Source organism: Netta rufina (assembly GCF_964035555.1).
Source record: "Netta rufina genome assembly, chromosome: 31".
Lineage (NCBI taxonomy): Eukaryota > Metazoa > Chordata > Aves > Anseriformes > Anatidae > Netta > Netta rufina.
The window spans coordinates 2,647,237-2,669,781 of record NC_140155.1 but is presented as its reverse complement, the minus strand read 5'-3'; the positions used below and the strand labels follow the sequence as shown (position 1 = coordinate 2,669,781).

Sequence of the window (22,545 nt, the reverse complement as noted above, 5' to 3'; positions counted from 1 at the left end):
GAGAAACTTTTTTTTTTTTTTTCCCCCTTTAAATACTGCCCCTTGCTCTAACCACTCCCCCTTGCTAATGAAGATATTGAGAAGGAGTGGCCAAAAAATAAAACTAAAAAGAGAAGCGCACATTTCCATTAGAAAACTGCCCGTTTGCTAAAACACAGATTTTCTCCCAGCTGAAGCTGTGGGCAGCTCTTGGAGACACAGGAGCTCTGCAGAGCATGCAGCACACGATGAGAAGGCATTGGAAGCTCTCCATCAAATGCCATATATTCAGGCCGTATTTTCTGCTTTTAAACCAGCAGAAATCAGAGCACCAAATTCCTCAGCCGCCAAGGCAGAAGGAGTCCCTAGAAATTTGCTTTATGTTTTCACAGAATGATAAAATTGTAGGGGTTGGAAGGGACCTCGAGAAATCATCAGGTCCAACCCCCATTTCCTTCAAAAATGACAAATTTTGCAAGAAAGCCATCTTTCAATTTTTATTTTTTTTTTCAATTTTATCTTTAAAGCTAGAGCAGCGTCTCTTCACACTTGGGTTTGAAAGAGCACATTTAGGTTGGCCACAGACTGGTGAAAACATCCCTTTTATGGAGAAAAAAAGGGTTTTTGAACGTGCTGAGTGGCAGCTTTATAGCGGGTTTGCTCCCTGCAAGTGTAAATGAATTTTGCCCGGCTCAATTCCCCTACTCCCTGCCCTTCGCAAACCCGAAGCTCAATTTTAATCCGCTGATTTTTGAAGTTTTCCGGAATTGGGCCCCATGCCTGGAGGGAGCTTTGGCTCAGCTGGGGCGAAGCCTCTGTGATCCAGAGCAGGAGTAGTCATTGTGTGTTGCTCCCTCTACCGGAGAAAATAAGGTGATAATAATGTGTTTTGGGTTGGGAAAGGTTGTGTTTGAGGTGGTCGAATAAAAAGGGGGTTTATAGGTTAGTTTTGGGCAGCTCCAGCCCCAAAAGAGAGGGGGTGAAGCAGGAAAGAGGGGACGGGCTACTGGGATGGACCAAGCTCTGGGTTTTGGGTGAAGGATGGAGTTTGGAAGAGGAAACTATTTACAAAAAAAAAAAAAAAAAAAAAAAAAAAACTAAAAATCAAACACAGTGGATGCAAAATCATTTGAACCAAAATTTTGGGTGTTGAAAGGACACCTAAAAATCCCCAACATGAATTTGTACAGCCACAAAACGTAGGCAAAGGACAATGGGATGGACGCATCCTTTCTGCTGTGCCCTGGGATCCCCATTTGGGGCTGTCTGGTAGAGAATGATGATTTCTTGTCTGCTTTATTTGACCAAAAAAACAACCTGCAGAGCAAAGCCACATCCTCCAGTACTTCACAGAGCAGGAGGGAGAACAGGGCACTGGTGCTGCAAGAGGAAACCTCAGGGCTTCAGTTGTTTTCCCCAGCCTAAGAGGGGACAAGAAGGGTCTGGGGGATCCGTGCCGCGATGATGGGAGCCGTCACCCAGTTGGCATTGGTTGGTGTGTGAAGGTGTTTTGGATTTTGGGATGGGCTGCAGGAAAAGTGGGAAAAGTTGCAGGTTTTTCACCCATTTCTTCCCCTGGAGCATTTCTTCAGCTGGTTCACCACCACCAACCACAGAGGCTTGTGCAAGCTCTTCTCCACAAAAAGCTTCTCTCAGTCATTAATTCCACCAATTTTTGTCCTCTCCACCCCAAACAGAGGAGACGTTTCCACCACTTTGCTCTGCAACCCTTGTACTCTTTGCTCTGGAGCAATAGTTGGGGTGGAGAGGCTGCGATGTGAGCTCAGATATCTCAAACCTGAATTCAGTTGATAAATCCAGCGAGGTTCGTTGACGAAATCATTACATCCAACCTTCTTAATGAGGTGGCTCTTCACTGCCCATATTCCCAAAGACTTTTGGTGGAGAAATTTATGGAAAATGGAAATTTTGCACCTCCAAAGCCTCAGCCATCTAAAGGAAGGGAGATGATGGGGGTGATGTTTGGGGTGAAGCATCTCTTCATGCTTGCCCACGATTTGTGAGAATATAAATTAAAATAAAATGAATGAAGGTGCTAAACTATGGGGTGAAAAGGAGCAAAAATAAATCAGAGGAAACAAGGATGCTAGGACTTAAAAACCAGAATCATAGAATATCCTTAGTTGGAAGGGGCCCATAAATTAAAATGAAAAATAAAAATAGGAAGGAAATTTCATCCTGGCGTGGACTTCTTGCTGCTGCAAATTTCTTTTGCAAGAAAAGAAATTCGCCTGGGGGTTATTTAAAAGAGAAAGTGCAGAATCCAAGAGAAACCAAGAAAATTCAAAAGCCCAGAGGCAGGAAGGGCTGAGGATGGGGAGGTTTGGTGGCTTAAAAATTAAACGAAGACACAAAACATTACGAGGTGTTAATCTGTTAACTCTTGTCGTGGATGAGGTTCTGAAAAGGTGCTAAACCACCCGATGCTGCTGTCAAGGGAACAGTTTTGCAGCACTTTTGCAAAAAATGTTAGGGAGGGAGCAGCCGTGCAGATTCTACCTTAAAATCTATTTCATTTTATTTATTTTTGCTAAAATCCCCATCCCTTACACCTGTCTCTGGCTTGCAGAGGTGCTGGAGGCAAAGGGGCTGAGCGCTGGTGGCTTCTGCTTCTTCTTCCCCCCTCCAAGGTTTTACCCTCACCTCCAAAGGTGGGAAAGGGAGAGGTACTGATTATTAAGTGGAATTTTGGGGATAATTGCATGGAAAAGGGCGTTATGCTCCCCTCCCCAGCTTGGTGCCAAGGTGCAGAAACCTCTGTGCAAGAAGATAATTGCAATACAAACATGATAATAAATGAGATGAAAGCCCTGCCCTGACCCCGCTCTCCTGGAGAAGAAGGGGTTGCTATTGCTTTTTTAATGCTTTTGATTTTGATATTTCTTTTTGCTATATATATATTTTTTTCAAGTTTTATGCTAACTAAATAAAATGTCCTTCCCTTTGCACCTCTCAGAGGCTGCTTCGCTTTCGGAAACCGCTTTTTGTGGGCGGCCTCAGCAGGTTGGGGAGCAGAGGGCAGCAGGCGAGGCTCAGACACCCAGCGCCGCTTCACCCAGCTTTACCTCCAGGAAAAAATATATATATAAAATAATAATAATTTCCTTTTTCTGCCCCTGCACCTGGCTCTGCTGCTCCTTGGGGACTGCTGGCGATGGCGCTGACAACGGTTTACACCGACCTGCAGTTGCCACCGGGTCCCAGAGGCATCCCACAGCTCCCAAAGCCTCCCGGTGAGTGGATTTGCTTCGTACCCATGGGTGCTGGGGTCCCTTTGGGCTTTGGGCCTATATCTTTTGGGGGAGGTGGGCTGGACACCCTACAAACGGTGCTGGTGCTGTCCCTGGTGCCACCCCGGAGCTGCTGGGCCCTAGAATGGGGCGGGGGAAACACAGGAAGAAGAGGTTTTTTTTTTCCGGCCCAAATCCTCATTTTTCTCGAGGATGTTTGCTGTCCACCTCTGCTACAGGGCAGAGCAGCTGCACGAGCAGATTTCTTTCCCCAAATCTCTCTGAAATGTGCTGCAAGGAGAATTTCCCCGAGGACACCGCTACCTGCAGAGCTTTTGCACGCTCCCCTTTCTCACCTCGCACGAGGTCTTCTGCAAGCGGGCTGCAACCGAGCAGCAATTGTGGCTTTGAGCACCCAAAGGCTTCATTTTGTGCCCTTCCCTTGAGCCAGGACCCCCCCCAAGCCCCCTCCCAGGTGCAGCACGGGATGTAGAGGAGCTGAGCTGCTGTTTATCACCTCGGGCAAGTGAGGGAGGCAGCTTGTGGGTGTTTTTTTTGCTTCTCAGCTCCCCTCCAAGCCACCTTGCAGGATGCAGGGTGAGGGGGGGAGGGGGGACAGACTTGACTGTCCCCATGACGTGGACACCAAACTGAAGGGGGTTAAAACAGGGAAGGGATGGCGACGATGTGGGTTACTCTCCCAATACAGGTCCCGTTGCAGGTCGTCAGTGGTACTGGGTGATACTGGGAACCGGATGGGTTGGGGCCGCCGTCCTGGCGGGCATCGTGGTGTGGCTGCTGCAGCGACACGGTGAGTGGCGGGGTGTCAGGGTGTGTGGGGGGAAAACAAATCACATCCCCCCCCAAAAAGCCATGGCAGCTCCGTATTTCGCCTATATTTGGAGAACATCCCCTGGACCCACCAGGCTGTTTTTATTGTTTGTTTGTTGTTTTGTGGGTTTGATGCCTGTGCTGCCACAAATCCCTGCTCCCTCCGGCAGCACCTTGCTCCATCCCACGCCGAGGGTGGCTCCGCACGAGGGTTTCACCCCACTGCTTGCATCCTGGGGTCAAACCCATCCCGCTCCCCAATTTCAGATGGAAACAGCCTCAATCCCACTGGCTCATGCTCCTGGGAATCCTGCCTGGGCAAGGACACCCCCAGCTCCAACTGCTCCCTGAACTACTTCCAGCTGGGGCTCAGAGAGCGGCTGTGCGAGGCCGAGAGCCACCAGGCACCAGGTAGCCCACGCTGTTACGGGGGTGTTGGCTTGCTTTGGGCCCCCTCCACGCAGAAAACGGGGCCCAACAGCGAGGGAAAGCCCCCCCTAGACCTCACTATCCTGCTGCTTTCCCTCCGTGTTGTCACCTTTATCCTTGCCCTCTCCATGCACCCCTCTTTGTACCTTCAACCTCTGCTCCTATCCCTCCAACCCCAGCTTTCCCCCCAGTTCTCATAAAGATTTTTCTCCTAAAAAACAAAACAAAACAAAACAGGGGGTTGAGAAAAGCTTGGGAGGGTCCTGGGGAGGGGTCTCCCAGCTTCACCCCTTACCCAGCTCACGTCCCCAACCCCTGCCCCAGGTGCTGAGGGCTGCTGGCTCTGCCCTGTGGGCTGGCAGCCCTTCGCCACCAAATGCTACTGGGTTTCTGCAAAAACCCTGTCCTGGGAAGAGGCAGGACGTGACTGCAAGGACAGGAGGGCAGAGCTGGTGGTGCTGAAGAGCGTGGAGGAGAAGGTAAAGGACCAAAGAGAAAGCATCACGACTGCAATCGGATTTTTTTTCCAGCTGATGCTGCCTGCCCAAGTTGCAGAGACAATTGGATGTCGGGGGAAAATAAATAATAATAAAGAGGGGGGAAATAATAATAATAAAATAATACAATAATAATAGAAGGGGGAGAAAAGAGGGATGGAAGGGGGTTAAAAGGGGAGAAGGGGGAGAAAAGGAGGTGAAGAGGGGGGAAAAAGAGGGAGGGGGAAGAAAAGGGAGAGAAGGGGGGAAGGGGGAGAAAAAGAGGATAAGGGGGAAAGGGGGATAAGGTGGGAAAAAAAAAAAAAGAGAGAGTGGGGGAAAAAAGGAGGAGGGGGTGAAAAAGGGTGGAGGAGGAAATGGGGAGGAGGGGAAAACGGGGAGAGGGAGAAAACGGGGGAGAAGGGGGGAAAAGGGAGAGAAAGGGGGGGAAAAACAGGGAGATGGGGTCTGCCTCCTCCTCCCCTAGAACTTCACTGGGGCCATGAGAAAAGAAACAACGGGGAGCTGGACGGGGCTCAGCACCATGCCGACTCAGGGCAAGGAGTGGACGTGGATGGATGGATCCCCTTTGCAGGATGATTTGTGAGTTGTTCCCGAGCCCCGTGCAAAAACCCCATCCCAGGAGAAATTTGGGTTGCTCACCCCACTTCCTTGACAGCAAACTCCCCCCAGAATCCTTCCTGAGCTGGTGGGGAGCAAATGAAATTTGGGCAATGCGGGCCTGCAGCCCCCAGCTGCTCGGCAAGGAGAGGAAGAAGTGATCAAAGCATTTTTCCTACGTATTTTCCCTGTAATTTCAGGCAGGGAAATTGCAACTGGTTAAAAAGGAGATGCCCCAATCCGGGATATTTTGCAACTGGGGTCCTGCTGTAGCCACATGGACTTTGATATAAAAAAAAAAAAAAAATAGAGCTTTTGGGAGAGATAAATTTTTATTAGACAAAGCAGAGGGTGTATGGGGAGGAGAAACGAGTGTTTTTTTTTTTTTTGTTTGTTTGTTTGTTTTTTTTGGGGGGGGGCAAAAGCTGGAAAATTGCTTTCTCTGGAGAAACAGGAGGAAAACAGGGTGCTACACTCCAAGCTGAACGGCTGACTTGGTTAAAGTTTTTCGGGGGGCTAAACAACCATCTGAAGAGATGAAATGTTGCTGCTGGAAGCAGCATCCAAGTGTTTTCTGTTGTGTTGACTAAAATCGTGCTTACGGTGCTCCCCAGGCTGCAGGTGATGGGGGAAAGGAAGGCGAATGCCTGTGCGGCGATATTGAAGGGGCAGCTCCGCTCCCACTTGTGCAGCACGCCGTTGCATTGGATTTGCCAGAAAGAGGCCACTAAGATTTAAGCACAGCTTCACCCGAGGGAGCCACGACAAGGCACAAACGGGATGGGACACAGCACCAGGATGCCAAAAAGCAGCTACAGAGCTTCGAGGCTGGTGGCTTCTCCCAGCTCTGCTTCTTTCCTCCGCTTTCCCTTTCTCCTCCTACATCTGAATCCCACAAACAAGGGCATCAAGCCCTCAATATTCAGAGTGCTGGAAAAATGTTTTTTTCCAAACATTTTGGATATTCCCAAGTCTCTCTGCAACTGCTGCAAAGACACGAGTGGTTGAAGGATCCTTTGATCCCAGAACTCCACGCTGTTGCTTCGAGGAGTTTCTACTTCTGCAAGCTGAAGTTAAAATAAATTAATAGTTATTTCTTTAAATAAAGTACCGTCAGGAACCCTACGCAAGGGGATTTAATGGTAGCAGCTTTCTCTTCATCATCTTCATGGTGTAAATTCGGAAGAGACTCCAGGACGCAGGAGGATGCTGAAAGGGGCAGCTCAGGGCTCTACTCCCCTCCACGCTCCCCTGGGGCTCTGCAGGGGGTGGCTGCAGACCGAATACTTCAGCTGGGAGCACCAGTCACTGCTGACCCCATCACTGTTGATGTAGGCACATTGGCCATTGCCCCGGATATCAAACCTGCACAGAGTAGCAGAAGGAGAAGTCAAGGGGCTGAGCATCTCCCACATAAGAAAACGGTGCTGGAAGGAGGAGGAAGAATCCTTTCCAGCGGACAATGACCCCTATGCAAAGCTAAGTCTGCCCCCTTCCATGAAGGGAGGAATATTTTTGGTTGATTAATCCCATATGGGTTCATCCAGGGATGCCCTCTGCATCCACAAGCTGCTTCCCAGTGTTATATATGGAATGGTAATTGGTGTCGAGAAAATGGTTGATATTAATAAAGAAGGGGGAGACTTGGGAGTGTGGCCATGGGGGTTGGAAAACCCTGTGATTGACATAACATTAGACTCTTAAGGATGAGGCCATCAGGAATATAAAAGAGTTTAGAGGGAACAAAGAAGGGTGATTCAGGAGACTCCATGCAGTCTCAGGTTTCTTGTTCTCCAGCTGGTCTGTTGTTCTCCAGCCATTAAGGCATGGATGTTTCTGGGTGTTTGCTGTTGTTACTTTCAAAATTGTCTGACCAATGAAAAGTTGTTTTGAAAAGAACTGCTGTGGAGACAAGGGTATAAGAGGGGAGCCTGCCCTCAAGATAAAAAAAAAAAAAAAAAAAAAAAAAAAAAAAAGGCAACAGGATGTGATGAAGTTATGTCATCAATAAAGAAGCAGAAAGAAGGAATGAAAAGGAACAGGCTGTCAGAATGGAGACCAGGACGGGAACAGGCACATTGATTGCCTCATGAAGATGGGTTCGGCCAAACTCAGCAAATCACTCAGAGAAGCTTGTACTGAAAGTCGCTGGAAATAGGCGCACTGGAGCTGGAGAGAAGCTCGAGCTGAGAGAAGCGGACCTGTGCACACAACTGCCCCTCGCTGGTCAGCAGCTACGCATTATGGGGAGTCATACGTCCTTAGGAACAAAGACTGTCCTGGTAACCTTACAGCTTATTCTCCTTCTTAACAATCGGACAGTTTATGAGCCTGAAACATGGGACCAAATTGAGGTCAAGGTGTGGGACTCTGCAACTAAAAACGACAAGGTTGCAGTGGGATTGCTCGGCACCTGGTGAGCAGTCTCTGAGGCCTTAAAGAGCCCTGTGGGGCCACAATCACAAATGTGTGGTTTGCCAGACAGTGAGGGGGCTGCGGGCTCGTTTACTGATCTGACTGCTACGCCATCGGCCCCTCTCCCGCTACAGCCGTCAAAGGCTTTTGCTGTTACGCCCCCTGGTGACCTGGACGTGCCTTTTGTCCCAGGCCTCACTGGCCTTGAAAAGGGAGATGGATATGCTTTTCTTCAATCCGGGAAGAACGGGATACATAAGGCCCAAAGACCGAGTTGCTTGACAACTTAAAGGGAGACATATTGTTCAAAAGGAATGGAAAATGGAGACTTGTTTGTAATCAAGAAAAGGAGTGGAAGATTGAGACTGTTAAGTCATGGAACTTAAAGGATTGTTTGTTACCTTTCCTGATTGTACATATGTATAGCTGTACTCAGGTTTAGTATGTAAAAGCAATGTTCTGTATATTTATAATGTTTGATGTTCATGTGTGCGTGTTGGTGGAGCGTAGACTCCCCGCACACCCAGCCCTGTTTACTTGCCTTTTATAGTTTTTATACCTTTTATAGCTTTTATACTTTTTATAGCTTTTATAATTATTACTAAATTCAGATTGAGTTGAGACTTCATTTATAATACTAATATTCACAAACACGCACTAAACCCGAGTACAGCTATACATATGTACAATCAGGAAAGGTAACAAACAATCCTTTAAGTTCCATGACTTAACAGTCTCAATCTTCCACTCCTTTTCTTGATTACAAACAAGTCTCCATTTTCCATTCCTTTTGAACAATATGTCTCGCTTTAAGTTGTCAAGCAACTTGGCCTTTGGGCCTTATGTATCCCATTCTTCCCAGATCGAAGAAAAGCATATCCATCTCCTTTTCAAGGCCAATGAGGCCTGGGACAAAAGCCACGTTTAGGTCAGCAGGGGGCGGAACAGCAAAAGCCTTCGATGGCTGTAGCAGCAGAGGGGCCCATGGCGTAGCAGTCAGATCAGTAAAAGAGCCCGCAGCTCCCTCACTGTCTGGTAAACCACACATCTCTGACTGTGACCCCACACGGCTCTTTAAGGCCTCAGAGACTGCTCGCCAGGTGCCGAGCAATCCCACTGCAACCTTGTCGTTTTTAGTTGCAGAGTCCCACACCTTGACCTCAGTTTGGTCCCCTGTTTCAGGCTCATAAACTGTCCGATTGTTAAGAAGGAGAATAAGCTGTAAGGTTACCAGGACAGTCTTTGTTCCTAAGGACGTATGACTCCCCATAATGCGTAGCTGCTGACCAGCGAGGGGCAGTTGTGTGCACAGGTCCGCTTCTCTCAGCTCGAGCTTCTCTCCAGCTCCAGTGCGCCTATTTCCAGCGACTTTCTGTACAAGCTTCTCTGAGTGATTTGCTGAGTTTGGCCGAACCTATCTTCATGAGGCAATCAATGTGCCTGTTCCCATCCTGGTCTCCATTCTGCCAGCCTGTTCCTCTTCACTTCTTCTCCTGCTTCTTTATTGATGTAACTTCATCTTGCTGCCTTCTTTTTTATCTTGAGGGCAGGCTCCCCTCTTACACCCTTCTCCCCACAGCAGTTCTTTTCAAAACAACTTTTCATTGGTCAGACAACTTTGCATATATCAGCAGCAAACACCCAGAAGCATCCCTGCCTTAATGGTTGGAGAACAAGAGACCATCTGGAGAACAAGAAACCTGAGACTGCGTGGAGTCTCCTGAATCACCCTTCTTTGTTCCCTCTAAACTCTTTTATATTCCTGATGGCCTCATCGTTAAGAGTCTAATGTTATCTCAACCACGGGGCTTTCCAACCCCCATGGCCACACTCTCAAATCTCCCCCTTCTTTATTAATATCAACAATCTTCTTGACACGAATTACCACTCCATATGTAACACCAAGGACCAAGCATTAGAAGAAGGGGTGGTTAATTGCTCCCAGCCCATTAAAAAATGTGAGGAAAAGCAGCCAGGACGTACAGGTTGTTGAAGAGAGACCCGTTACACCATCTCCAGGGGTCGGATCCCTCTCGATGCAGACAGACCCAGAAGTGCAAGGCACGTCCGTAACGCAATAGGAAGCTCTGGAAAGCAAAGAAGAAATGTTGTGCCCATCTTTATCTTACACCCTCCAAGGAACCCCACAGCTGCTTCCCAAAAAGCCACCCCATCATCCGGCAAACCCCTCACTTAACCAAGTCCTCCTGGCTGTCGATGGTGGCCAGCTGGGCTCCCTGGGAGAGGCAGAAGCTCTGGCTCTTGTTCCAGTTGGCCTCGACATCCACAAAGTAGAAGCATTTCTCCCTGAACCCGATGCCCTTTCCTGAGCAGGTGGGAAGGATGGGAGAGGGGCAGGATGGACATTTCCTGGCTGGAAATAAGCAGAAGGAAATCTGCTTATTTTAATCAGTGGTGATGATTTGTGAGATCTAATCCTGTAAAAAACGTGTTCATTTCCACTTCTCATTTTATTTTTGTAGTTTTCACCTTTCTGTTCAAAATATTCATTTTCAGTTCCAGAAGCCACTCGGGGCTGAAATAAACACCTCCTTCTCTCCCCATAAAGGTCTTTCTGCAGCTTCCTCCTGGAGCAGAGTGTTTTGAGGCGGTTTTGGCCCCTTTAGGGACAAATTTTGCCCCCGTCCAGGTTTTCCTGCGGCATCCCATGCCCAGCCCCTGCCCTATCCTCACCGCTGGGTTTTCCAAAGGGGAGGAGAGGATTCTGGTAGGGCCATCTCCATCCTCTTACCCGCCAGGGCAATGACGGTGATCAGCAACGCTGTCACGAGCACGGTGACCCCGATGGGGAACAGTTTGTCCTTAAGGCACTTGAGGCTAAAAGCTGGAGGGAGAACAAAGCAACGGAGCATGGAGGAGAGGCACGGTCAACAAACACGGGGTACAAGTACCTCCAAGAGCCCCCTGAGCTGCCCACTGCCACCCTATTCCCTCCAGCACCTGAAAATACACCCAGAAAGTACATATCCTATCCTATCCGGGGGAAAAGGCTCAGTTCAGAGGCCTTCTGAGGAATTTTAGGGCTGCCTGAGCTCATTGCATCACTTCCATCCCCTTCAAGCTCGGATATGAGCATTGCACCCACACCCACAGCTCAGGCCATTCCATACCTCTCACAGCTTTCCCGTCCTTACGCTCCTCTCCCCAGCTATTTTAATTAAATTAAATTATGCCCATGTAACTCTAAGCCCTGCCATGACCTCCAGCAGCACTGTGGCATCCCAAAAACAGGACTGGTGCTTACTCGTCTCCGTTGCTCCTTGGCGTGGGGACATCATCACAGCAGTGGGGTCCTCACCTATAACAAAGCCAAGGGGCTGGTAAGAACTTGGAGGAGCCCCTCTGCCTCCTGCCTGGCCCCGTGAGCAGGATCAGGCCCCACACACCCCTCTGTACCCATTAGGGCCAGCCCAAGGGCTGCAGCAGCAGCTCACCCCCTTATTTTGGGGGAGATGGAAAGCAGACGGGGGCGGATGCATGGTTTCCACCTTCCGGCTTTGAAGGAGAGCTCGAGCCCATTGCTTCTGAGCCAGGAAACCATTTCAGCACCTTCTGTTTGCCATGGGGAAGTGCTGACTCGATAACTTCCCCATTTCTTCAACGTTTTTTGGCTCCAGCCCCCACTCCACTTAGACAGCCCACCAGAAGAACACACTATAGCAACATAACCCTAAAATCCAAACCACCCATCGCAGGCAGGGCAGCCCTTAAGACCATTAAGGAAAGAGCACGGGGGTTATTTACCTGCATCAGGAAGGGCTTCTGACATCCTCAAAGTCCCTTTTTTTCCTGTTGTTTTTTTTTGTTCGTTTGTTTGTTTGTTTCTCCAGCCAGCTCTTCTAAAAAATATCCGAGATGCTATATTAGGCCCGGACGCACCATTTTCTTAAAGCCCGTGGTAAAACATCCTCATTTCTTGCTGTTTATATTCACTCCAAGCTTTGTTCAGTCCCACAGGCTGCAGAAAATGTCCCAGCTCACAACTGAAAATAAATAAAAAGAAAAAATAACAATAAAACAAGAAAACCACAGATGAAGCTATTGCCACTGAATCATTTCCATCTCAAAAAGAGCTCAGTCTCTTTAAAGGAAGAGCGTCCAGGTGCGCTGAACAAAGCCCAGATGATTATTCTGTGTAAACAGGCAAAACACTGGGAAATCCAGACCATGCGGCTGTTTTTTTCTGCTTTGTTTCACAAGAATTTCCCAGACAAAACCAGCCTGGCCCTTTATTTCCCAAGCAAAGCATAAAAAGGTCTTAGTTTTTCTGGTTTTGTTTTTGTGGTGGTTTTACCGTGCTGGGCAGCTAAACCCCACAACTGCTCTCTCACTCCCCTTCCTTTAGATGAGGAGGGGGAGAAGTAAAGCAAAGAACAACTCACGGGTTGAGATAAGGGTAATTTAATTAAAGGGAAATAATAATAACAATTAAATAAAGACTACCATGAACTAAACAGTTTAACTAAGGAGAAATAAAAAGGGAAAGGGGAAAAGAGAGGGGAAAAGGAAAAAATAAAAAGAAGAGAGGAAAACAAACAAAATAAATGAAGGCTATATGGAAGTGCAGAGGAAAGAAATTATTCTCTACTTCCCACAAATGAGCGATGATTGACCAAGTCCTTGAAGCAAGGCCTCAACGCACGCAGCCGGTGTTCGAGAGGAGGACCGATGTTTTCCCAACGAGAGCCCACCCCTCCTCTCCTCTTCCTGTTTCTACCTTTTATTGCTGAGTGTGACATCACACAGTACGGAATATCCCTTTGATTGGTTTAGGTCAGCTGCCCTAGTGATGTTTCCCTCCTCACCTTTTTGCCCACCCCCTAGGAGGGTTAGAGAAAGTCCCGATGCTGTGCCAGCACTGCTCAGCACTAGACACAACACTGGTGTGGTAACACTGCTGTTCCAGCTACAAGTACAGAGTACGGCACTGTATGGGCTGCTGCCGGGAAAGTTAACATCCCAGCCAGACCCAGTACAGTTTTTAAATTGCTCCATTTTGCATAAAGTTGGACCTGGGCAGAGCTTTGCTGCCTTACAACAGCTCTTTGCCACCCTCCTCAGCACCAACTCATCCCCAGAAGTCAAACTGCTCCTGCCCCAGACTACAGCTTGGTGTGTTTGGGAGAAAAAAAAGAAAAAAAAAAAAAAAAAGGCAATAAAGGCTGTTTTCACATCAGATAGCATGCTGAAATCTGTAGGAGCAAACTTTGGTCTCAGTTTCATGGCTCCAGTGGGAAGAGAATTTACTGCCTGATCCAGCAGCAGCCTCAGCAAACATGTTGGCAATGAAAACAAAGGCTCTTTGTCCAAGCAAAAAAAAAAAAAAAAAAGGACAGAAACACAGAAACCCTATGCCTGGTTGTTTGGTGCTGGTGGGCAGCTCGGCTCCATCGGGCTGCTCCTGCTCCCCATCCCCGAAGAGCTGGAGGAGAAAATAGGATGAAAAGAAAGCTCAAGGGTTGAGAAAAGGAGAAGGGATCCCGATGACACAGCCAGAACAGCCTCAGTATAGACAGATTGTAATTTATTGCCTGCTAATTTATTGCCTGCTAAGAACAGACTGCAGCAGGGAGGACTAAAAGCAAAACAAAACCAAATTCCGCCCCATCCACCCTCTTCTACCTGCTCCCCATGAGCTGGGCAGGGAAATGGGGTTGAGGTTGGTCCCTAATGCTTTGTCATTGCTGCTCCTTTGTGGGCACCCCCTGCTCCCCAAATCTTGCCCCGTAAGCTCAACACAACAGCTCCGATAAGCCAAATCCACCCAGCAGCAGCAGCCCCGTGCCCAAATCATAGCTTACCTGCATCCTCCAGCACATTCTGCAGGCACTCTCTTCCCCTCACCGCCATTGAAGTTAATTAGCTGGTGGCAAGCAAATGGTGGTTTAATAAATAACTCCAGCTGGTCACTCTGCAGCTGCACAGGTTAAATCTCCTCTTTTGTTTTTAGCTCAAAAAAATCCCTGGAATTAGGCTCAGGCATCCTTTGCCCAAACCTCGCACAGCTCACATCCCTATAGCTCACCGCTTGGTCCAAGGGAAGGGCAGCACATGCAGTTATCTGTAAACCCAATTTCAGCTCCCTGGCTCTTTGACTCAAGGCTTTTTGACCCTCTACGGACCAGCTGGAGGCTTTTCAACCCGTGCCGATACGTGGCATTGCCACAGAGCCCTGTTGCTAAAAAATGCAAAACCTGTTTTTTTTTGATTTTTTTTTTTCTGCTCCATGAAACTCCTACAGAAAAAGACACAAAGACTCGGCAGTGTCTGCGTAGAGAATAAAAAGCAGACAGCGTGCTGCATTCCTAGCTGCCTCCGAGTCACGAGAACAAAACAACAATGCTCTGCCCCCACCAGCATCAGGAATAAAAATAAAAATAATAATTAAAAAAAGGTTACTTACATTATTTGGCACTGCTGGTGCCTCTCTGTCGCAGGGGAAAATGAAAGAAGACAGAGAAAAACACAGCTGCATCCAGGCTGGACAGTCAGATAACGGGCAGAAAATGTGTGCCAGAAAGTTGGTATTTTCTTCCAAGTATCTTTCTGCTGCTCATAGCAGCAGCCTCCCATTTATTTATAGCTCTGCAGAGTCAAATGAAAATATTTTATTAAATAAGAAAGGCTCTCTAAATATTCATACTATTAAAATTATCATGCTCAACAGCAGCCTGCTGGAAGTAATAAACCCTTGCAACCCAGGTGGTTTCATCCTCCCTTCCTTCCCCCCCCCGAGCATTTTTCCCTCCCTCGTGATCTTGGCAGGGTCTTTCAGGTTCCCCAAATGTGCGCAGACTCGGCTGTATCACACGGCCGCTCCCTTTTTTTCCATAAAAAGGAAAGGTTGGATGTGGTGCTTGGGGACACGGTTTAGTGGGTGACATCGGAGGTAGGGGAACGGCTGGGTCTCCCTTTTGGGGGTCTTTTCCCGCCTGGATGATTGATTCTTTGAATATCTGAAGGGAAAGCAATGGTTAATGAAGGGCACACAAATGCACAAGGCTGCTTGCTCTGCCTCCTTCCCACTGAGTTTCCGCAAAATGCCTTAGTCATCTTGCCCAGTATTGTAGAAATCATGGTCATTTAATGCTTTGCTGCCCAGATGGTTTCATTCTCCCTCCCCCAGCTCACTTTTCCCCATCGGATCCATCCCTCGTTCTCCTGCCAGGGTCTTTCAGGTTCCCCAGATGTGCAGAGACTCGGCTGCATCCTATGGGGCTCGATGCCCTTTGGGACGTGGAGTCCTGCTACCGAAACCTTGCCACGTAAACCCACAACAGTTGGAAACAGGTTCCCCTTTCTGAGCCCCCAGCCATGTGCTTGCACATCCGAAAGGGGAAAAATTATCTTGATCTCCTGGGAGTCGTCCTCACCCCATCTCCCCTTTGCCCTCTGTACCCACAAGAAAACAAACAACCAAACAAAAAGATAATCCTATTTTGAGGGGACAAGAGGATATTTTGAGTGGCAAACCAGACCTCAAACATCCTCAAAAACTTCAGTTTTGCCCCAAGAAGAGGTGAAGCCACATTACCGTGGCCCCCCACTTTGCATGCAAATCTTTGTAAGCCAGCTCAGACAATAAAATGTTGTTTTGGTGCTTTCAGCGTTACAGCACTACATGCAGCATTACTCCCCCCGGGGGCCTTAAACTCCTTCCACTGGCTTTCTTCAATAAAAGTAACAGAGGATTGCTTTCCTTCGCCTTTTGCTAACAGGCAAACATTTATAACCGGTGTTCAAGGGTCAGCCAGTGAGGTATGAGTCACTTCACATACATTGGTCATGAGAGGCATTCCTATGACCACTGCTCTTCTTCAAGATCAGTAGGCTGAGCGATACCCCTCCCTTTGCTCTTAAGTATCAGTTCCTGCACCACCAGCAGCTACTCCTCTCATTCATTGAATTGCAGCACAAGCAAGACATAAGACACCACGAGTAGACACACTGCTCTTAGGGTAAGTCCACGTGTGAACAGCAAAATTTGGGGCTGGCTGAGCAAGGAACGCTTGGCTAGGGGCTGAAATGGGGAGGGAAGGAGCAGCCAGTCAGGAGGGGTTTCCATCTTCTTTCCTTCTTTTTTTTTTCTCCAAGATTTTTTTATGTTCCTTTGCCCTCTCCCATTTTTCTACCCTCTGTCTCTTTCTCACTTTTCTTTATGTGTTTGTGTCTCCTCTTGTTCTCTCCCTTTCTTTAATGCCAAAAATGTGTACCCAATGAGCTTCCACACCACCCATGTGTTTCTGTGAATAGATCCAAAAAAAACCCCACATTGCCCAAATTGTTCCTTTTCATCTGGCTTTATTGCTGCTTCTGCTAGGGAATGAAAAGAAGAATAAAGGTGAAAAGAAGCAAAAAATAGTATTAATCGGTAGAATTAATAATCTGGGTGGAGCTGCGGCAAAAAAAGAAGACTGGGAGAGGAAGAAGGATGAAACCTGGGTACAAGCTAGTCGCATCGTTAGTCGAGGGAAGTGATTGTCCCGCTCTACTCTACCAGTGCAGCTTCACCTCGAGTACTGTGTGCAGCTCTCATCGCAGTCTACAACTTCCTTACAAGGGGAAAGTGGAGAGGCAGGTGACCTATTCTCCATAATCACCAGTGATAGGACCCGTGGGAACGGCGTTAAGCTGAGGCAGGGGAAGTTCAGGCTGGACATCACGAAGAGGTTCTCCACCGAGAGGGTGGTTGCACACTGGAGCAGGCTTCCCAGTGTGCAAGCCAAATCTGAAGCCAAGCCAGGCTTTGTCGTACGGAGTCTGGGGAACCTGCAGCCCACTCATATTACCACTGTTTATTCCCCCCTACCAAATTCAATCCTAAAACTTCTTTGAAAACACTATTTCCCAGCACGACCCCTAGCACTGAATATTGGTCCTACAATTTTTCCTTGCGTGCTGCTGTATTCACTCAAAACCAAAACTTTTCTCCTCCTTAGGAGCTTATTCCTAAAAGTTTGCAACATGGATGAAGGCTATTTTGGAAACAAAATCTTTTCTTGTTAATTATTTCCCAACAACAGTGCCAAGATCTGTGGTGCAAGAGCTGCGCTGTTTGGACAGCAGCCAGCACAGCCTGTTATCGTTGCGGGGGAAACTGAGATACGGAATGGCTGCAAGCCAAGAATGTCAGCACAAACTGATGGTGGCTTATTACCTCCTGTGCTTCTTTTTCAAATTTAGCTTCTTGCTTGCTTGCTGGGCTGAAGCCAGCTGGCGGAGGGTGCTCTGTGACAAACAGCTCAACTCCCTTTGAGCTTTGAACCCTAATGGGCAGTGCACTTCTTTTAATTTATTTTAGCATTTAAAGTCAGTTTAAACTCCTGTCTTTCTCTTTTCTCCTTCTCTTTCCTTTTCTCCTTTTCTTTCCTTTTTTTCCCTTCTCTTTCTTTCTTCATCTTTTCTTTCTTTTCTCCCATTCTTTCACCCTTCCTCCATTCCCCTCCAGCAGACCACAAGCCCTCTCCCCAACCACGGTCTCCCCATGTCCCCTCCAGATCCCCACAAGTCCTCAGACCCGGGGGGCTTTGCTGGGCCCCCAACACTCAACCCTCTCCTTGCTATCACAGCGTGGTCAGCCAGTTGCTGAGACAGCCCTGGATGTGTGGATGTGATCAGTGGGACCCGACATTTCCTTTCCAGCCATGGGGAAAAGAGCCCAAGAAAAAACTCACCCTGACCAAGAAGAAGTGCTGAACCCTCCAAGAGATGAAGAAAATCAATCTAAATGGGGTAATGCTGGGGAAAAGCGAGATCTGGGTCCAGTGGGGCACTGGTGGGATGGGCACCAGGCAGGGTGTTTTGGTGGGGGGAGGACAGACTCTGAATTTTACCATGTAGCCACCTCTGAATCACCTGGAGGACCTCAAAGAAGGGAGCTCCTATCCCAAGGGGGAGGGTTATAGGATCAACCGTGGATCCAGCAGAAAAAGGGCAAATAGGGGGTGGAAAGACCCAGCACACATCTCCTGCTCTCTTCTCCACCAGACTCCAGCCCCCATGGGATGGGAAGAAAATGTCGTCGTGTACAAAAGCTCCTGACTCCGCTGTGTGTGGTGCTGATTGTCGTTGTCCTCGTTCTGGTGGTGGTCTTGATTGGTGAGTCCCACCGGAGCATCCCCACGGCAGGGAGATGGGCCAGGAACCTGTTTCAGGGATGGAGTGGGGAATTCCAGGGTTTTCCCAGCAGGATGAGAAGCCCTCGAAGCATAGCACTGAGTCTGCTTCACGGGGCACTCCCTTTTGGCTCCTCAACCAGGCTCTACTCAGCCTTTCCAAGCAGGTGCCCCTCCTTGGTGCATCCATATAATACAAATAATTAATTTTTTTTTTTTTTTTTTTTTTTTTTGTGGCTATCCATGCATCTCACCTGCTTGGTTTTCTCCTTTTACAGTTGTGCAGCAGCAGTCTCGCTCATCACATCCCCAATTCTCCGACGTGTGCCCAGACAAATGGATCGTCTTCCACAGCAAGTGCTACTATTTCTCGGAGAATGAAAGCAACTGGAACACCAGCTTGGAGAAGTGCAAGGCCATGGAAGCCTCCCTGACCTCCATAGACAGCCTGGAGGAACTGGTGAGAACTGGGCACGAGTCCCAGTGCCGGCTCTGGTGTGGAAAATGTGTGGGTCAAGAACAAAAACCTATTTTCCCCCATATTTCACCCACTTCCAAAGCCAGGAGAAGATGCCCTGGGGAAAGCACCAGCCTGGGCTGGGGCATGAGCAATATCACGTTATTTTCTCCAAAACTCCCTCCCTACATGCAGCTGGGTCCTGTCCTAAGCTTTGCTCTCAAGGGGCTTCCTTTTTCTGTGAAACTGTAGAATATTCACATCTCTCAAATCAAATCACCTTCCTATTGCAAGGTGCTCTGCAGGCTGGAGGTGGAGCTTGTATTTTAGGAAGAAAGAACAACCTAACCCCTTTTTTTTGTTTGTTTTCTCTAAAGGCTTTCATGATGCGCTACAAGGGCCAAGCAAACCACTGGTTTGGGCTGCACGAGGATGTCAATGGCCAGTGGAGGTGGACCAACGGCACAGCCTTCAACAACTGGTCAGTCTCTCTGCCTGCTGGGGTTGGGTACTTTGGGTTGGCAATTAGGGCAGGAGTTCTTATAGGGTCTGGGATGGCCTCGTTTGGGACGGGGACCTTCACCTGCCACCGCACCGCTGGTTTTCCATGGGAGGCTTGGTGCGGACCAAGGATGCTGCGCTCTGAACCCCTATTAAACCTTGAATGCTGCCCCTTCCGACCTTCCCAGGAGAGGAAACCCCAGCTTTCCTTCCAGTTTTTAGGGTACTTTTCCTGCTTTCTTACCTTCTGCTCACTCCTGAGTGTGTCTGCATTGCAGGTTTGAGGTGCGGGGAGGTGGCCCTTGTGCGTGCCTAAACCAGGAGAAGATCAGCTCAGCCCTCTGCCAAAAGGAGAAATACTGGATCTGCAGCAAGCCCAACAACTACGTCGAGTGGAGGCAAAAGATTTACCCCAAATAAAGATCCCATAAACATAATGCTTGTGCCAAAACTAGCACAAAAGCTGGTAAAAAACTTGCTTAAATCTGCTTTTTTGCAGCAACATTATTACAATTTATTTTCTGCTCAGATTCTTGCAGGCTCAGTCAATCTTCTGTGCTGTCCAGCAACGAGAGGGATGTGGGAGTTTTAGCTGATAGCAAGGTGAATGAATATGAGCCAGCAGTCTGCCCTGGCAGCCAGGAGGGCCAACCATACCCTGGGGTGCATCAAGCACTATATCACTAATTGGTTGAGGGAGGTGATTGTCCCGCTCTGCTCTGTGCTGGGCCGGCTTCACCTCAAGTACTGTGTGCAGTTTTGGGCACCACAGCACAAGAAGGACATTAAAGTGTTGGAGAGTGTCCAGAGAAGAGCCACAGAGATGGTGAAGGGCCCAGAGGGGAAGACGTATGAGGAGCTGCTGAGGGCACTTGGCCTGTTCAGCCTCAAAAAGAGGAGGCTGATGGCAGACCTCATCATGGCCTACAGCTTCCTCCTGAGGTGGAGTGGAGGGACAGGCACCGATCTCTTCTCTTTAGTGACCAGGGATAGGACCCACGGAATGGTGTCAAGCTGAGGCAGGGGAAGTTCAGGCTGGCCATCAGGAAGAGGTTCTTCACCGAGAGGGTGGTTGCACACTGGAACAGGCTTCCCAGGGAAGCAGTCACTGCAGCAAGCCTGTATGGGTTTAAGACGCATTTTATCTGTGCTCTTAGTCACATGTCATGAATTTTTGGGTAAGCCTGTGTGAGGCCTACAGAGTAAGCGAAACTCGATGCTTCTATGTTATGATTCTGTTCTATGATTCTACTCAAGTCAGCAATGGTCGTGCTTTTCTCTCTCATTGTACAGCAGAAAATTGGTTTATATTTTTCTACAGATGAAAATGGCATGTTTGTAATAATAAATCTGAAACCTGCAAATCTGATTTGCTATGGAGTTATGCTATTTTTTTACTATACGTTTCCTGTTGGAAGGAGGACAAAGCAAGAATGCAACAAATACAGTCTGTGTGTACATATAGGTATGCTTTTTTTAATAAAAAAAAAATAAACCACATGCTAATTTCACCAGTCCATACACTGATAGTCTCAGCTGGGATTGGTCGGGTTCAAACCCCGAAATTCCTCGCAGAGCTGTAACAAGGAGGGTTGGCTTCACCCCAAATATTAGCAGCAAGCATCCTGCAGGCTGGTCTTTTCGGGGTGGGCACCACACAGGTCTCTGTCTCCTGCAGTCTTTGAAAGGAGATGGAAGGGTTTTATCTGGCAAACCCACTTGTGGTTGCTCCCACAGCCATCGACCTCCAGCTTGTTGTCTCTGAAGGTCACGCAGCCGTTCTCCACACTCCCAAGGGAACCGAACCTGCAAACCAAAACCGTCAGCACTCAAAAGCAGGTCCTTTTGCTCTCGGGAGAGGGGGCAACGGGAGCTTCTCCCCCAGCCTGTCTCACTGGGCTCCAGGAGGCTTCTTGCTGCTGGCTTGCCCAGATGCGCGTGCAGATTGCTGTGCTTGCACTACCATCTGGCTCCTTCCTCCACTGGAGCATGCCCAGGGCATTAAAACCACGTTGGCTGCGTAGGCATGACTAGATGTTGGGTTATAGCGCTTCGTACAGCCAACTAATGGGCTATAAAGCCATTCGGGGGGATTAAAAAGCTGTCGCAGATACCAAATATTGAAGATACTGGGGCTGAAGTGGAGCAAAGCTGCTCCGCACAACGAGGGTTGCAGCTGTACTCACATGGTGGCATCGAAGGAGGAGTTGTCCACCCATTTCCATATGTAGTTGGATGCCTTTAATCCGATCCACACCGCCAGCTTCTCCTTGCTGTCCTGCTGGATCCTCTCATTTAAGTGCTCCTGGGAAATGGGAGAGGAGTGGTGGCTTCCGAAGGCCTTCAGCAAGAGGCTCGTTGGGGTGCAAAGCTGGCTTTTTGAACCCATTTGGTTTATCCTCAAAGAGATGGGCCCTAAACACCACCTGTGCCTTCGGTGCTGCCTCGCTCAGTGGGTGGAAAGAGCTTAAATTCAGAGCCCAAGACACCAGAGGCTCCCCCTGAGCTCTGTGTCCTTCTTTCCTTCTGTGCCAAAGGTGGGAAGAGGCCTCCAAAGCCCTTTAGGAAGTGATTCAGCCCTGTTCCCACCTCTTAGCAGGTGGTTGCTTGGAGCTACCAAGCCTCCTGCCGCCAACCAGCAGCTCCGGGGCCGTTTTTGCCCCTCTACCCACCAAAACCCAGGACTTTTGGGTCCTTTTCAAGCCTTCTCCACTCTGCACTTACCATATCGGTGGTGTTTCGGAGCACGGCCAGATGGGACCCCCGACTTTTGCAGTCTTTTTCACCATCCATCCAATTCCCAGTCGATTTGGAAACCTGGTAGCACTGGTCCCCAAAAAGCTGCCAAGACGGGGGGCACAGCTTGCAGCCCCCATGGCCTGGAGAGGAGACGGAGCCATGAGACACTCCAAAAAGTGCTCGAGGTCTCGCTCAAACTAGCCAAGAGGCAATGGGGAGGGAGCTCTCTCCCCTCCCAAATTTTTCCTGCCCGCTTTTCCCACCCATCCACCGCAAGGAGGACACGGTGGAGTGAGCATGGGGAAGGTGGAGAGGTGCCTCCTCCTCCCAGAGGCCCACAGAGGATGGAGATGATCAGCAAAACGAGCTCTTCCTCGCCTTGCTCATTGTCACTGAGCCGGGCTTGCAGCCCCCCGGGGACACCCACTGCACCCCAGGGACCCCCCTGGGGAAGGGGTTACCTGCGGAGCCGTTCCAGTTGCAGAAGTAGCGCAGCAGGGAGGGAATCACACACTCCTCTGTCCTGCTCCTTCCCCTGGCTTCACTCTTGTTCTGCAGAGCGTTGGGAGGTGTCGGCGTCTTCTGAAAAACTTGGAGGTAAAATTTTGTGGTGAGATTGAGGCTGTTTGGGCACAACACCATGAAAACCTTGCAGGGCTGAGTTGGGTTTCCAGATCTATTGTGCAAACTCTTTTTCTGGTCATGATTGC

The 22,545-nt window shown here is 48.8% G+C and overlaps 2 protein-coding genes across 3 annotated transcripts; one reads left to right on the top strand and one right to left on the bottom strand.

The window, feature by feature from the left end:
- Nucleotides 1-5,994: 5,994 nt before the first annotated feature.
- Nucleotides 5,995-11,933, bottom strand: LOC311220443 (C-type lectin domain family 2 member A-like). Of its 2 annotated transcripts, XM_084303979.1 has the most exons (6): nt 11,768-11,933; nt 11,268-11,321; nt 10,755-10,847; nt 10,201-10,376; nt 9,986-10,089; nt 5,995-6,952 (listed from the first exon to the last, which is right to left on the bottom strand). In XM_084303979.1, the coding sequence occupies exons 1-6, from the start codon at nt 11,790-11,792 to the stop codon at nt 6,811-6,813; spliced, it is 594 nt and encodes a 197-aa protein (XP_084160105.1). In that variant the 5' UTR covers nt 11,793-11,933; the 3' UTR covers nt 5,995-6,810. The 2 variants fall into 2 exon arrangements, with proteins under 2 accessions (XP_084160105.1, XP_084160106.1); XM_084303980.1 differs by lacking the exon at nt 10,755-10,847.
- Nucleotides 11,934-15,878: 3,945 nt separating this feature from the next.
- Nucleotides 15,879-20,465, top strand: LOC311220440 (C-type lectin domain family 2 member B-like). The gene is made up of 6 exons (XM_084303976.1): nt 15,879-15,981; nt 17,593-17,755; nt 18,011-18,121; nt 18,417-18,598; nt 18,973-19,076; nt 19,375-20,465. Exons 2-6 carry the CDS (start codon nt 17,668-17,670, stop codon nt 19,514-19,516), a joined length of 627 nt encoding a protein of 208 aa, XP_084160102.1. The 5' UTR covers nt 15,879-15,981; nt 17,593-17,667; the 3' UTR covers nt 19,517-20,465.
- The last annotated feature ends 2,080 nt before the right edge of the window (nt 20,466-22,545 follow it).